General features: G+C 44.4%; 1 protein-coding gene across 6 annotated transcripts in view; it reads right to left on the bottom strand.

Annotated features, from left to right (window-relative positions):
• REEP1 (receptor accessory protein 1) overlaps positions 1–13,096 on the bottom strand; it is a 67,085-nt gene extending 53,989 nt beyond the window's left edge. For 5 of the 6 annotated variants that reach the window (XR_001332214.2, XM_014262315.2, XM_088056482.1 and 2 more), the window contains exon 1: positions 12,940–13,096. Coding sequence is in view for 5 of the 6 variants with exons in the window: in XM_014262315.2 (XP_014117790.1) it covers positions 12,940–12,971 (32 nt within the window). In the remaining variant the exon portion in view is untranslated. Of the gene's footprint in view, positions 1–12,910 lie in introns of all 6 variants that reach the window. The other variant, XM_088056483.1, reaches the window with a different exon arrangement.
• Between the last annotated feature and the right edge of the window lie 3,422 nt (positions 13,097–16,518).

Raw genomic sequence — 16,518 nt, 5'->3', positions numbered from 1 at the left:
TTTTTAATGCCTCAAGACAGCAGTATTGATATCCAGATACTCAATCCTCCTTCTGACAGAAGATGTCATGTTCCCATTTGCATTCAATTTTGATCTCTCACAGACTTCTCATTTCTGAATTTCTCTGAATTTCAAGCTTTAGCTGAGAGCCCTAGAGAGTAAAAAGGATAAGTCATGCTGCTCTCTTCTATTCTGCATTTCCCCAAACACAAGTGTGTTCAGATCAAAGCCTGTGACACAGGCACAGCTCCATCCCTACACCGTGAGGAATGCCACTTTGTCTTGGCTTGGGTAAGGAGCCAGTGCATTGCACAATTCTGAACGGAAAAGGCTTTGCCTCTCTTCTTTCTTTTGGCTTAGCGATTTCACCTCTTTTCCATTCTCACCTTCCCTCCCACACATATACCTTTCAGCTGGCAGCTACTCAAAATATAAAATAAAATATAAACTTAGGATTGGCTTAGGAGCCAGATGGAGATTTCACAGAAATAACTTGAGAGGAAAGCAAAGGGGAAGACAGCCAATTCTTCAAGGACCATTTCAGAGATTTCTAAATAAGCAGCTGCTTGAGAAGGCAGCTTGTACTTTTTGTGAGAACGCCCACACTGCCTGATATCTTATGTATGCCTTTCCACCATTTCTTATTCATTAATATTGCTGGTTTAAATGCCACAGTCCAGCGTTTGTTCTCTTTCCCAGGCAAGGGGATTCACACAGAAGGATGACAATGTTGCAAGTGCCACTCTAAATAAAGCCTTGCTATTTTGAAATGAAATGGTTAAACTGTTTCAAACACATGTATCTGTATAAAATGTGTCTGGAGAATTGAATTTACACAGACTTCAGCCATTTATGGCCTGACTGCCCAGAGTGAGGTTTCTTGGTTTCAAGAATATACATAAATTATAATAGTGTTTGAATAGGGACATGATTTGTTACAGCCAAGTATCTGCAGACCTCAGCAGAATAATAATTGAAAAAGAATGCTGAGCTATTCCAGTGGCTGTATAACACATCTGAATGCAAAAAGCTCAGGACACACTTTATCAAAGAGATGAAAAATATCTCATCTATAAGTAAGTCCTTGGAGGTGGGGGGTATGATTTTACAGAATGGGTTTACACAAGATTGAATATGAATTGCCACAAAGTACATGGAAAGCAGACTGGTTCACTTTCCAGTACCATGCAAAATCAGGCATAGTATTTATAAATTTAAAATGCATGTCCTGCTTCACGGACAGCAGGCAAGAATCTTACAGTGGCTGCCTGCAGTCTCTCGTGCAGCTCTGCTGATTCTGCAGTGATCTAGGAACAACTTGTAGAAACAGGCAGAGGGTGTGTATCATCAATCACATGTGTCACATCCCCTCAGGTCCTGAAAATGGCTGTCAGTGAGCTGCTAGGATTCCAGGTTCTGGAAAGTCAGCAAAGCAGCACTGGTTTAAGGCAGTCAGGATCAGGGATGAGCAGCAGCCATAGTTAGCCAGCACCCTCTGTAACAGAGCTTCACACAAGGGCACAAGCACAAAGCATGAGAAATTACAGTTTCTACCTGCCTGATGTGATTAGAGTAGCTTGAAAAATATATGTGCTAGGGTGCAAAAAGGCATTTGGATTCTTTAGACTGAATCTAAAGAGAAGGTGGCCATGCTCTTCACCCTCAGCTTTCAGTGGATATTACCACTTCTTAGACAAAAGTCCGATAGTGAGGCTCATCAGAGCTTGAGAGGTGAGGTCAAAGGTGTCTTGATTACTGGCTTTGGGATGGCCCATTTGATTGACTTTGGTTGCTGAAGGGCACGTAAAGCCATATTCCTATTCAGTGATGAAATTCCCAATACTAAAATGAAAGGATCATGCCTTTAGGAGCCCTCTATCCTTGGTCTATCACCACTCAAAGGGCAGTTTAACTCGAAGCTCATAAAGAACACAAGTCCTCCATTGAACTGGCCAACCTCTGTCCCATAATATTCAATTTTCTAGGATGCAGCTGGCACCCTCTACAAGACCTCACCATTCTGAGCTACAAACACAAACTTAGGTCCTCCACCTGGGCAGATTTACACCACTCACTGACCTCAGAAAAGTAGCACCAGTTGACACAACTTGAAGCTCTGATATTGCCCTAGGAATGAGGAAATTATCAACAGTTGCATTGAAACAGCATTTTTCAGCTATTTATTTAGTTTGTCTCCAGAAAATCCAGCCTTAATTCCTCAGGTTTACCACAAGCCAGGACTGGGATTTTTTGTGGCAGTTCTTCCTAAAATTTGGCAATGCACCCCTTAGCCTATTTATAAGGGCAAAATAAAGAAGCTGTAATTATTCCAGATATGAACTCTTTTTTTCTCCCCTCATGTACTGAGACTTCTTTCTTAGAAAGTTACATTCAGAAGCTTTCTATTGAATTCCATCTTTTTTGTTTGGATGATCACATTTCATTTCAACACAGGTTTTGTAACTGATCGCATGGCTGCAAGGCTGTTTAAACACATAAAATGGTACACCTATTTGACAGATTAGAGGAAAAGAGTTTGTGCAGTTCCTTATGGATTGAAGTACCTCCAAATCTTTTAAGTGAATGTGTGGTTCCTCAATTATCTCTAAGTGTTTGGGTGCTAAGCCATCACCATGAATTTCCATTTTAGAGCCAGCTGTAATCAGTTGTCACAGAACACACCATACACATGGTTCTCAATGCTGACCAAATACTGATGAAACCAGCTTTACTCAGCACAGTGAGATGGGAGATCACAAGCAGACACCAGGATAGGCAGTAGAACACAAGGATTTTTGCAGACCTGTTCAGAAGGGCCACAGAATTCTCTGTTGCAGGCTCATGACAGTTACAGCTTTATAAATATCCAGATGTGGATGTATCTATGAGATAGATTATATCCTGAGAAAGAATCATTAGACTTCAGGTTCTCCATAAATCATTAGAATCAGCAGGGGACTGGTTTGACTGATTGCACTCTGACAGCTAAGAAAGGAGGTGAGCACAGTATAACAAGCATGAGAAAATTCCTACAACATCTATGCAGGAAACCATTTACTCTTAGTTCAGTGTTTGTGTTTTTAAGGTATATTTTAAAACAGCTTCCTCTCTGCATTTGATCCTATGAGAAAGACCCTTTCTGTATATAGGACAGCAGAGTGTGTTACCATGGAAACTATTATGATCTAGTTAAATTCAACAAATCTAGCCTTATGGGGTATATTCCCCAGAGTATCTCAATTTAATTATTAATGTTCTTTCTAAACAGCAACATCTTTCTATTTTGACTGAAATCCTTATAAGCAGAATGAAAACAATAAACCTGGAAAGCAGAGTCTTTTGTTCAGCTACAAAACAGGTACAATTAAGCCAGGGAAAATGCAAACAGCCTCCAGGCTGCCCTGACAATGTGTTTTAATTCAGACCTAGACAAATTGTTTGGAAGGGGGAAAGTCTCATTCAGTGCTTCTGTCCATCATGCCCCTGGCCTTTCTGCTGTGATTTCCAGCAAAAGATACCAGCTAGGATAGTGGATTTTTTTTGCAGAGGAATATGCTCAGTGGAATCTAAACACTGATCATCAATTCATTTTCATATAACCACCTGTCTTGCAGTCATTCTCAAGTCAAACCATTCAATCTTTTCCATTAAATACATGACTAAACTCAAAGCCTTTTAGCCTCAGGGCAGGTCCAGCATCCATCTCTCTCTTTCACATGTCACCATGAATTCTGCAGGTGGATTTAGAAGCCAGATGTTATTGAACCTGATCTAACACCAGGCATAGTTTCTTGTGGATCACATAATCTGAGTGGCTCATAGGCCTAATTTTAGTTATGCACAGATCATGTCCCCCAAAGTCCACAGCAGAAGAGGCAGCAGGACAAGCAGAACCTTTCCATGAGCAGAATGAAGCTCAAGAGCTCCAATCTGCTCACCCTCAAAAGGGGCTAAGGCAGAGCACATCCCAGAGCAGTCCTGTGGGAACTGCCCAAACTAGAACGACCACCTCATCATGAGGGGTGTTTGATGTGACTTACAGCTGGAGAGAGCAGCTCTCCTCACATGCCCACAGCAAGTGTCACAGCATTTGTGCTGAAGACACCAAGACAAAGGTGACCATGAAACATTGTGGTGAATGGAGAAGGTCATCTTCCTGTGATTGCTCTGCTCTTTACCATCACCAGGTGATTCCCATCTGTCCTCCCTGCAAGGGTGTTCTTCCTGAAATGCCACACAAGATTCCTGGTTTTACTTCTCCATAAGGGCTCCTCAGGGACTGACAGCCAGGAGAGCCCTGCCACAGAAGGAATTTTTCTATGTAAAGCATCCCAGAGCACCCCATGACTTCTGCCCATTGGCTTGGAAATTTCATCTCAGAATTCATATTTACCTCACCCCTCCAATTCTGCTCCAGTGGGGGGAACCTCATACCCACATCAGGCTCTACCATGTGAAAAACAGTACTGGTAGTTTACATGGACAGACATTATCACTAGGACTATTTTACAGTTACCAAATCAAGAAAGAATAAACAATTTTCCCTCTTCCCACAGGGAATTTACAGCACTGCAGTGAATCCAGGTTCTTGGTATTCTCATATAAAATCTGCAGCATAAGCACTTTCCTTGTAGGAGGCTGGTTATTGGTTATAAGCCTCCCTCAAAACATGAGGCAAGAAATGTCTGTCAGTTTTTGGCTTTCCTGTGTAAACATTTATTTATAGGCTAGAAACAAGAAATAGAATAAATGAGCTGAATGAAAGGAAGTGGCAGTATGAACTCAACAGAACAGAAGTGTTTCTTCTACAGGAGCTGCAACTGTTCACTAATGCTGATAGTATTAGACTGCCTGGAAACTTCACAGGCAGGTACACACATGGTCCTGGCATCCCTGGGATCTGTCCAAAAAGGCACAGCATTCCAGACATGAGAGGCATTCTTTGTAGCCCCTCACAAATCGGTTCTGCAATATTAGTTTTGTTCTCTTGTAAAATTTGATATTTTTGGAAAGCAAAATATTTCTGTTGGCTCCAAGAGAAAGAAAGGGGAAAGAGAGAATGCAGCTTTACTGACCAATTTATTGATTCCTTCTTTGAAAGTGGATATTTATTTATTTATTAGCAATTAGTGCATGAGCAGTAAGGGATGCAGCAAGCAGCATTTGAAGAAACAAGCCTTTCCTAAGCACGACACCAGCTGTCCCCCTGTCACTGCCAAGAGTAAATCTCCAACTTGACACCCAGTCCTCTGCCTCCGTACAAATGTGTGTCGCTTCTGAAACATAATCCTTGCTCTTCATTTCTACTTACTGTACAGCTTCTCTTTGATGCCATCTTTGCCCTGCTTCTGACTCTGCGACCACTTTTACCAGCCTGCAGATCACTGCTTTACCACCCAGAGTAAATTAAAACCCCTTGCTCTCCCCTTCTCTTGCAAAATGTGTCTGCAAGAAACACCTTTGTTTGAAGGGTACTCTGCTAAGGAGTTACGCCTGTTCTGAGGCTCATAGCAAAAGATGGAGTGGTTCTGTGTACAAATCTTGGGAAAGCACCACTCATGTTTCTAGCTCTGGCATGGTGCTCCAGGTCTGGAGTGTGTTCCCAAGTCCTACCTGTGGAATGAACAGGTGTGTCCTGTTACGTCAGTCATTCTCTTCAAAAGTATACAAGTCATGAAAAGATAAAACATAGTCTTCATTTTGTCACTTCTTCTAGCTCTTTCTCACCACCCTGTTCACCAGCTGTTTTACTTTTTACTTTACTTATCGGTTTAAATTCTGTCTTACTACATGCATGTGAAATGCCAAATCAGAGCATGAACATTGTACCAGCAAGTGTCACAGAGAAATTACTGAGGAGCGCAGGATCAGTCTCAAGAATGATTCACCTAGAATGGAGAATTGCATGTATTCATACCTTATTTGTTTCAAATACTATAGAACTTAGAAGAACCAGATAGAGACTAATCCCCACTGTCTAAGTGTTGTAAGATAAAAAATACTACATGAACTTGCTGCCCAAAAGAGCTTGCAATCTAAGTAGCATACAAGTGATAACAAAAGTATGTGAGACCTTCCCTGCAAAAAGCAGCATGTGATTAACGTCAACCATACAGGTGAGGAAGATTTTGCCATATGAGTGTTTTACTTGCAAAGAGCCTGATTACCTGGATGCATCCCTTCATTAGGCCATTTCACCTCACAAGACCCACCTGAAATCTGAGTGGCCCCAATCCAGCCAAGTGGACAAGCTAACAAAAGGAAATCTAGACTCAGATCCTTGCTGCCTAGTGAAGACATAGAAGAAATTCTGTCATATGAAGATTCTGCAGCAATCCAATCTGGCCAATACTTCTGCAGCACTCAGATCTTTATCCACCTTTTGCCTGATTGGCCTGAAAGTTCCCAAGGTATCAGCTCTGTCTGCTGAGACACAGAAGCAGAAAGACAAATGCAGTACTCAGTATTCAGAAGCAACTGCCCAAGAAGTAGATGTGATTGTATGGTGTCCTCCTTCATCCAATTTATACCAAGTATTTCCCCTTGAACCAACAGCTCTCCATGCAACACACAACCCCTGATGGAAGATCCTTAGAGATGCCAGTCTTGCTCTGTTAACTGCAGTAAGAGCATGTAAGAGTGCTTCTCAACCTTTCCTAATCAGTGGACCATCCAGGCCTTGGAAGAAATGCACAACTCATTTTATATCCTGCTGTTGCTTAAGGATAGATGACAAATAATAAATCACATGGAATTGGCAAAATGTTGAAATGTTAATATTTTACAAAACTGTAATTCAGTAGATATAATTACAAAACTTGTAACTACAAAAAATTAAAAAATGGTATCTTCTATATAAATCAGTTAGCATATAACTGCCCGTATCAGGGTTTCTGGTTTGAGCTGAAACACTGACTGATGTTTTGTGGACTGCCAGCCATCTGTAGACTACAGCTCCAGTACCTTGGATCTAAATCTCCCTCCTGTGACTAGGAAACCAATTTTAGGCATGTAATGCCTGACTTAGTAGACTGTATTAAGCAGTCTGGCTCCTGCTTTCTGCTGACTGTGACACTAAGGACAGCACTGAGGATCTGAAAGGGAATAGGTCATGATTCAAAATACTTCAGCCTTTGGTTGTTTGACTGCTTCAGTAGAATCTATTTAAGTTTGTAGTTTTGCTCTATCTCTCTCACACCACCAAAAATCCATACAAAAGCCAAACACACTTCCCAATTCCCCTTATCAGGTTCCCTTTTATTAATTTGTTGAGCAAGGTGCCTGGAGGAGATATGTTACCTGTTACTCTGAAATACTGGACACATCACTTGATCTCCATGTGTCTTGGTGCCCTTACCCATACAATGGCAGTAAAAATCCCTCTAATGACACAACACTAAATTAATGCTTCAAAGTGCTTTAATACAGTGAATGGAAAAGATCCCACAAAGGAAAAATGCTGTACAAAGGCAGCTGCAAAGGCCAAGCCCCTTGGTTGTATTCCATAGCTGCCAGGCTGGTAAAACATCCTTCCTTACCACACCAGAACCAGTAAGATCTGTGATGTGCATACCAGAAAACCTTCCCCATTGGGGCCAGGAGCATTTCCAGCACATCTGTGCTTGGGCAGGAGAATCTGGGTCATGGCTGCCAGAGCAGCAGGCAGTGCTGTCCCCTGCAGCGTGATCACACGCTCACATTTCACATCAAGGGCACGGCAAATGTCGCACCTGCGCTGGGTGCTCCTCTGTCACTTACTGTCACCAACAGGTTCTGCCCCCTCAGCTGAGCCAAAGGCTGCAGCAGGGATGCACACAAACTGAGCTGGGCACAGAGACCATGTGCTCTTCACACAAAGGACAGCAGCAGTGCAAGGCTGCAGCCTCTGTTTTGGACAGATTACACCACTTTTTATAAAGGTAAAGTGTATCAGTAAACTTTGCAAGTATGGCAGGTGGTCTGTTCTTCCTACTTCCCAGCTCCAGAGCACAGAAGAGTCTACTGCAAACTCATCCCACAGCCTTGGCTGGGAGCTCAAGCAGCATTTTGGGTTCTTTGCTGTATTTTCAGATAATTTTACACTGCTGGTGTGAGGACTGTAGAGAGCAACAAATACCTGAATCCTTCATGTCACCTGCCATGAAAATAAAACCAAGTAAATAAAGCAGGCTATGAAGAACCTTCACATACATGATGCATGTCAACTAAAATGCAAAGGCAGATGTATCAATAACCAATCCATGATATATATCAGGTGGTATACATCAACTGAAATGCTAATGCTGATGTATCAATAACCAACAGCTTAAAGCTGCACTCTGCTTTTATGAGAGCAGTCCTTGCCTGCTTGAGTGGATCTGCCTCTCGTAAAGGCACAAGTTATCATTTTCTACCTTCAGATAATATCTATAAGACTTTTCAGGTTTTGTTTCATTCACAAATTTCTTTAGGCTTCCCATACACATGAAAAGCAGGAGGAGGAAGGATCTGCTAAGTTTCTCTAAAATGGAAATTCTTTACAGATATAAAGATAAAATCAATGTCTGACTCAGTAGCACTGAGATTAACACCAGATGAGGTTGGGGGTGGCCAATCTCACAGCCTTGCTAAAACAGCATCATCACAATAACCAAGAAAGAGAAAGCTAACAAACTGTGATAGGGAAGGAAATTTCACTCAGCAGGTTAAATAATTTTTTGGTTCCCCCTTTGACTTTTTTCAGAATTCAACTGCTTCCAGGGATAGCCGGAAGAAAGGAAGCCTCTGACAGATCTCCAAATCCCTGATGCTTCTACACAGGGATGGGAATTCCCAGTGAACATATCTAAGGATGCCATTCTCTTTCACATCAAAACATAAGAGATCAGAGAGGCCATTAATGATATTTTGATTTAAAAGAAAATAAATGGAGGCAAAAAAAAGCATAATTAAGGCTGTGGATTCTCACCATGAAGAGCATATTTAACAATTTTATATTAATTTGCAATGTACTTCTAAGCTTTTCACAGGAGGAATTCAAATGCCTAAGTCATCACACAGCATCATATCATCTACTGATAACCTGTCTAACCCAGCCTCATTTCTATTGATATTTCCTTCCTCTGCCACGTGTTCCACATCTAAAATCTTTCAACAGGCAGTGTGATGTGTCTAACTTCCAGAACGGGAGCCAAAACCCTTTATTTCTGTTCTGTGTGATCCCAAGCACACAAACAAAGTTTCATGTTTCTGAGAAGGGACAGGATTCCCCTACCAATAGGGGAGCAATATACAATAGGCAGCATTTACATACACCACTTTTAACTTCAAAGTGCCTGCAGACAAGAGCCAAAAGCAGTTATCCAGGATTGCCAGTGCTGTGCACTGTAGCTGAACTGGTCTGCAATGACAAAGACAGATCCCAAGTCCTTCTCCTAGAGAGGCCTCTGCCATTTGAGGCAAATTGAATCTCCTTTGAAATGGATAGCAATAACCTGTAGTTGGTGAGACAGACCAATGGTCCCTTCTGGTCTGCCTCAGGGAAAATAAATTCACAACAGTTCATTACACTTCACAGATGAGGAAACTGAGATACAGGTGCTCCAGGATGTCCTTTGAGATGTACTCAGAGATGAATAAAAAAAAAAGGCTGTAATTAACCCACAAATAATGTTGTTATCCCATTCCAGTTATTGTGAGAGACATAGGAACAAGCCACTCCAAGATGCAACAATTGCAGTTCCAATGATCACAGGCATCCCTTGGTGGAAAAGTCATCTGTAATCCACTGCCATGAGAAAAGAAATATCCTGATTTTGTTCTCACTGAGATGAATGAAAAAACTACCTGGGAGTAGTACCACAGGAAAATGATAATTGAGCTCTTAGAGGAAAAAGATATCCAGGGACACGATTACCTTTTTGTTTCGCATTTGTACAGTACCTAGGGCAGATCCTGAACATAGTATCTTTAACACATAGCTATGGCAGATATGTTGCTCTGAAGGTATCATTTCTCTTCTGAGGGTTTCCAGCACACAGCTCTGCAGGCAGAACAGAACCAGCCAGCACTCTGGACACAAAGCCCAAACACTAAAGGTGAAATGAGGTAAGAGAAGGTTTTCAGTAAGCTGCCTTCCTGCTGAAAAAGGTGAGAAATGCTCACAGGTTGTTCTCCTTCAGCAATGTTTTAGAAATAGAAACTGCCAGGACAGAACCAGTAACAACCAAATCAGAGACAGTGGAAGCAGCAAAGCACCAAAGAGACAAAGCAAATGCTTGCTTTTGTTTTAAAGCCCTTTCTGTTAGCTGAGTCATATCAGACATAACCCCTGTGGGGATCAGCAGAAGTCATAAGAGCACAAATCAACACTCACAGTGTGACTAAACCACACCACACCACTTTCTTCATAATCCTTATCAGTTAATAGGATTTAATGAAAAAGCAGCTACATAGATAAAAGCAGAGGGGGAAAAAACCCCAACCAGGTGGCCATTCTACTTAAACATGTACTTAAAGCACAGCTATCTGCACTGATGGATCAACTAGTGATTCATAATGAGATGGGGAAACCGGATTAGACAGATTAAATCTCTGCCATGATCCTAATCTGAAGACCACTGTAGAACAAGGAATCAGGGATCCAACTCACAGTTACTCTGAATGGGTGCAGGCCTGTACTGTGCTGCAGGTGTATCCTGTCTGGTATGCACATACCTCTTGGATGCAGAAGCAATTTGCTCATCACCTGACATTAAACCACCTGCCCATCTTCATCTAAGTGTGGCAAAAAGGTCTCTTGTGAACATCCTTTTCATCTGGCAGTAGAAGTGATAAATGGAAACATCTTTAGAAATAAAAAGAAAATGCTCTGAGACCTGAAAAGATCAAAGTGCAAGAGAACCTTTCCACAGACAGATCTGCATAGTGTGCTGTGTCAGACTGGAGAGCTCTTCCATGTCAGACACCTCGGGGTTTCCAGGATCTGATGGAATGTAAGATTATTTATACTCTCCTCTTTTTTTTTGCAATGTTACCTCTAGCAAATGGTGTTTTAAGCAATACTTAAAGTGTCTGAGTTTCTTCCTGGGATTGTAACAAACCAGCACTTCCTGGTGCAAAATATTCTTAAAGAATGGATGTACACTCAGCAGTGGAAAGAAAGTAGTGACCAAGCTAGGCTTGCCCTAGGTTTCCTTGCAATATTCTTACTTATTACTATGACTACTAAATAATTAATATTTACATTGCATATTCATTATTTGCTACTGAAAATGCAGTGTAACAAATAACTGGTACTGCCCTCTGCACAGCTGAGTCCATGCTGTGACATGTTATTCAGATAACACTGAAGAGAACAGGAAGGTCTGTGTGCTCAGCTAATTACTTGACTGGTCAACTGCTCCAGGTCCTGCTCCCATCACATTTTTACCCAGTCTGTGTGTCTTAGATTAAATCATCTGTGTAGATGTGCATGTGCTGAGACAAGTAAGTTAAACTACCATCTCTGTGTAGATATTCTTTGTTCTTGAGGATTAGCTGGGTTACACGATAATGTGGGTTTTTTCAAAGTGGAAATTAGTATAATAGAGAAGAAAGAAAAGCTGCCTTAGACAATACATGCTACATCTCACATTGCTAGCAGAGATATCTGCACAGTTATACTGTTCACATTAAATCTTTTAAATATTTAACACTCTTTCCCAGAATGAAGTGCAAGCCAAATAATGGCTAGCTGCAGCTGAATCCAAATGACAGACCTCTGGGGTCTAAATTCAACTCTAGAGCCCACTAAAATCTTCATATCTGACATTTAATGTCTTATTGATACAGAAATATAACCAGGATGAAGGTGAGTTTTCCTTTTGATGTTTCATCTCATATGGCAAAAGAGACTGTGAAATTTATTTTCTGGAAACATGCTGATGGTGCAACATCATGGCACATTTCTTTCAGACAAAGAAAGTGACGGGCCCTTGCAGACGCTCTAAAATAACTTAAGAGCACAACAGATGTCCTCCTGAATCTGCAGGAGACGCATCTGTATGTACATGACAGAGAAAGCTGGCAAATTACTCACCTGATGCCATATATTAGCCCTCCCCAGTCACATTTCCAGAAGGGAGATCAGCCATCCTGCTGCCCCACCTTAAGCCTGTAATCCCCGTCCTCCACGAATTTTCCAAATGGCATCAAAAATTCTTTTTTCTCACTAAACCTCTTCTCAGGTGGAGCAGATAAACATATACCTGGAGCTTGCTCCGTTTTCCCCTGTTGCCTGGGAAGATTTTTCAGGGAATTTTTACATGTATTCCCACCTAGAGCAGTTTCAGCCACGGAAAAGCTGTAGGACAAGTGTAAAGAGCCACATGTTTCTTCTCCCCAGGCTGACGGGTTAAAGGGAGAGCGAGATCGTCTTTTGAGAGGGTGGGCGGCAAGTTGCAAAGAGGGAAGGAATATTTGATATTTCTTTTACAAAACAGAAGAAGAAAGCGGTGGCGGCGGCCGGGAGACCCCGCGGCCGCCTCTCCCACGCCCCCTCGCGAGACCCCAGCCGCGCCGAGCCCGGTAACAAAGCGCCGCTGCCCAAATCCGTGTCCATTTTCCCACCCGCTGATGCTCCGTTCCCCCTCCGGACCCGAGCCCGGCCATGGCCGAGCGTCGGGCGATGTCCCTCGCTCTCTTTCTCCCCTGTCACCTTGCGCTGTACAGCGCGGCAGCGCTTTGCCCGCCACCCCCCGGGTGATTTTCTTATGCTGGAAAATCCCATCTGACCCACCTGCCTCCTGCCTCACCCGCCGGGCAGCCGAGCGCCCCGGGCCCGACTACAACCTGCTAAATTTAGCCCAGTATCCGCAGCAGGGGCGAGCGGGACCGGCGGCGCGGCCGCCGCACGCACACACGCGCGGACATGCGGGCACCCCGGGCACACGCGGCAGGTGCCGAGCGGCAGCTACTCACACCACTAGCCTGGAGATGATCCATGAGACCATGGCGCTGCCGTGTGCCGCAGGGCTGGCTCTCCCGGCAGGGAGGGCTCGCCCGGTGTCCTCGCCCGCTGCCGGCCGCCGCCCGAGTGCGCGGGGCGGGCGGCTCGGCCATCCGGCCCCGCAGCTCAGCGCAGCCTCACTGGCGGCACCGCCCGCAGCCAACGCGCAGCCGGGCCCAGCCGCCCACGCTGGGCAGGGCCCGCAGCCGCCCCCCGCGGGAGGAGGAGGAGCCCCCCACGCTCCCCGCTGCCGCCGGACTCCCCAGAGAGAGACCCCGGGCTGTGCGCGGAGCTTTTGGCTGCGGAAGGGGTCCCTGCCCCACCCACGGCACCGGGCAGGTACGCGGGCGCTCCTGGACCACCGCAGCGGAGCAGGACACGAAAGAAACCCTACGGACTTCACATCAAAGGAAAAGCAAGGCTAAGGCTCGGGGTAGAGGGGTGTCTTCGATCCACACAAAGAGAAAGATTTCCCTGTTTCCCCACACCCTGCCAAGTGTCCAGGTACAACGGACAAGGGTATTGGCCACACGATACAGGTAAATTCTCGTCATCATCACTGATGACAGGCAGCAATCTCTCCTCAACATCAGTTTTCATTAGGGGGTCTCACGGCTGTCAAGTCCAATTTCCATGAGGAACAGCTGCCCACATACAAAACAACATATGTTTTCTTGACCTGCAGGTTGTTCTCTTTAAGTTTCCTTTGTGTTCTTTTCCTTTTTTTCACTGACACATGCCAAATGAGGTTAGATTGCCTGAAATCATCTCCTCTGCTTTGGTTTTTCCCTTCTACTGATAGCACACATGCCCATGGCAATTCATGATGAGGTTTTGTCTTGCAGTAATCCTGAGATCTCAAGCTTGCCACCAGAGCAGCCCCAATCTGTACTTAGAGGTTGGTCTGTGGAGCAGCCGGCCTGTTTCTGGCATTAGGACCAGGGATCCAGCCACCCCTGGCCCTGGGTGCACTGCAGGATTCTCACCTCCATGCCACACACATGGTTCTTTCTGAAGATGGGCATCTGCAGCAAAGTGTCTCCATCATTCTGAGACAGCATAGCTGAAAGATGCTGAAAATCTCTCATGTATTGTGAGTAACCTGGAAAGAACTCTTGCAAGGAGAGACTGAACTTTTCAAACCAGACACAGCAGTTCTAGGAGCTGATCACAGACTTCTCTAGTCCCAGGTTACCACAAACATCCTCATAGCCCTGTCCACAGTATCCAGCCTGTATCATAGAACGGTTTGGTTGAAAGAGACCTTAAAAGTCATCTCGTTCCAGCTCCCTGCCATGGGCAGGAACAGCTCCCACTAGACCAGGTTGCTCAGAGCCCCATCCAGCCTGATTTTACACCTCACCTTTCCCCTGCTGAGCTCAAAAGTCCTCCATAACTCCATAAGAAAAGGATCACCTTTTCTTTTGTTGGCTCTCTGGATCTGGTCCCCAGAAAACCAATACGTCTAGGGACAGACAGACCAACAACCCACAGCCTTCAGGTAAAGCTGCAGGCACAGAGAGACACGTAATTAAAGTTCAGCCCCTCTAGAAATGGTATTCGGCAGAAGATGCGCACGGCTGCGCTGCTCAGCTGGCCGCAGTGGGTCTGTTCCTCCAGCAGGGGGAACTTCCACGCCGCGCTCGGACCGGGCACCTCCGCACCGCCGCCGCGCTACAGCAGCGCTTCTGCTCCCAGCGCCGCAATTTCGGGTTACAGACGGGCTGGGAGCCACGGCTGCAGGTATGGGGCCACCACACACTCCTTCCTCAGGGACTCTAAGGGTCGAGAGTAGCAGCATCGCTCCAGCCAGCATTGGCTGCTGTACAGGCACCACAAAAGCAGGCCTGGGTGGTGCGCTGCAGTAAGCAATGTAAATTAGGCGTCTTCTCCAGGCGTGCTTGCTCTAAGCGAGAACTGTCTTCTCTCCAAAAGAAGCCATTAGGTCATCCAGCCCAAATTCTTAAAGCAGTGAATCATCCTGTGGCTGTCTTGCTTGTATATCGTAGCCAAATAAGTACTTGGAAATCTGTTATCCAAGTTTTTTCCTGTGTCAGGATTATTCAGTGTGAGCTTTTAGACTGCATGTTGGCAGACAATCCATAACATTGCTACAATTAATGATGGGATATTATCAAGTACAAGGCGCAGATCTCTCTGCAAGAATATTTGTTTTATCAACCACAGAACACAAAACTTAGTACTTGCTGCAAATTTCCTGGACCAACAAGAGAAGATATTGGATCATAAAGACAGATAATACAGAGGACAACACCCATAGCTGCAGAATATTAGTGCTCAAATCATAACTCAGCCTCATGTCCTCTTGATTCGCTCCAACGTTGAGCTAAGAGTCACCTCAGAGACTGACTCAGTGAGGTGGGTATTTGCTTTATTCAGTGCCGAGTATGTGGGGGCTCGCTCCTCCTAACACATACATCCCGCAATTTTACACAGCACAATTTATGATTAAATTCATGCATATTCATTGCATTCCTTGGGATAGGAGTGGTTATACAAATTACTCTTGGAAATCATTAATATCGTTAGCATATGTGATGCGCAAGAGCAGTGTACTCTGGTGGTCGCACTGAGGACAGCTCCGAGTCTTCCTCGGGCATCATTCTGATGAAGGCCAGCAGTCTTCCTCACTCTGCCCTTTTCACCTCTCTTTCTGAAGCATGCACAGTCCTTCGCTGGCCGGTTCAGCATTTTCTGCCGACAACAGGTTTTGTTCCTCTTATCTTGGCAAGGTGAATTCTGTTTCTCTTACCTTGACATGGCTAAGGTGCATCCTGCTTCTTAAGCTTGTGATTAATATTTGTTGACTCTTAATAGTCAGCTCATGCTTACATGAGTTAATTACTGGTCAACTCCTTTCACTCTTGCCTCCTTCCAGCCTCTTCCAGTTCACCATGTTCACTGCAACTCCTGCCAGTTGCCATTGCTACTAACCCCACTGGTCTTTTCTGGGCAGCAAACCTCAAAAAGGTTTGAGGATTTTTTCTTTTTTTTTCTGTCTGGCAGCAACCTCTGCCAGGGGTAAGCAGGACATGGACCCTTCTTGTGCTGCTGCTTTGTACACAACTGGCACAACCACCTCATGACTGATCTTAAGCCTCAAATGCACACAATAGTTAATGAGGTAGTCTGGTGATAGCAAACCTAAGGAGCCTGACTATGAATGCAGGGAGCTTTACTGAAACAGCTGTTTGGTAAACAGAGGGTGAAGGAAAGAAATTCAACTCCACTGAGTCACCAGTGGAAGGGTGACAATGCCCCCTACCTACTCCTCATGGGCTGTGTCTTAGGACAGGCCACACAGCTCTGTGCCTATGAGCTTTGCACATGACATCCCAAGCATCCTGGAAAGAGATTTTGTTTGAAGAAAGCCTTCTCTTTGCTGTTAAACCACCTCATCCAGTCTAAAGAAACCAAACCAAACTGAACAGACTCCCAAAAAACAGAGAGACAAAAGAAGGGTTAAAGTGTAGGAAGAGATATGAATTAATTTATACAGCCAGCTCAGCAGAAATGCCATCCAATGCTCA

Source organism: Pseudopodoces humilis, chromosome 6, assembly GCF_049639895.1.
Source record: "Pseudopodoces humilis isolate 2021_Gansu_Grassland_sample_001 chromosome 6, ASM4963989v1, whole genome shotgun sequence".
Taxonomy (NCBI): domain Eukaryota; kingdom Metazoa; phylum Chordata; class Aves; order Passeriformes; family Paridae; genus Pseudopodoces; species Pseudopodoces humilis.
This window is presented reverse-complemented; position numbering and strand designations above follow the sequence as displayed.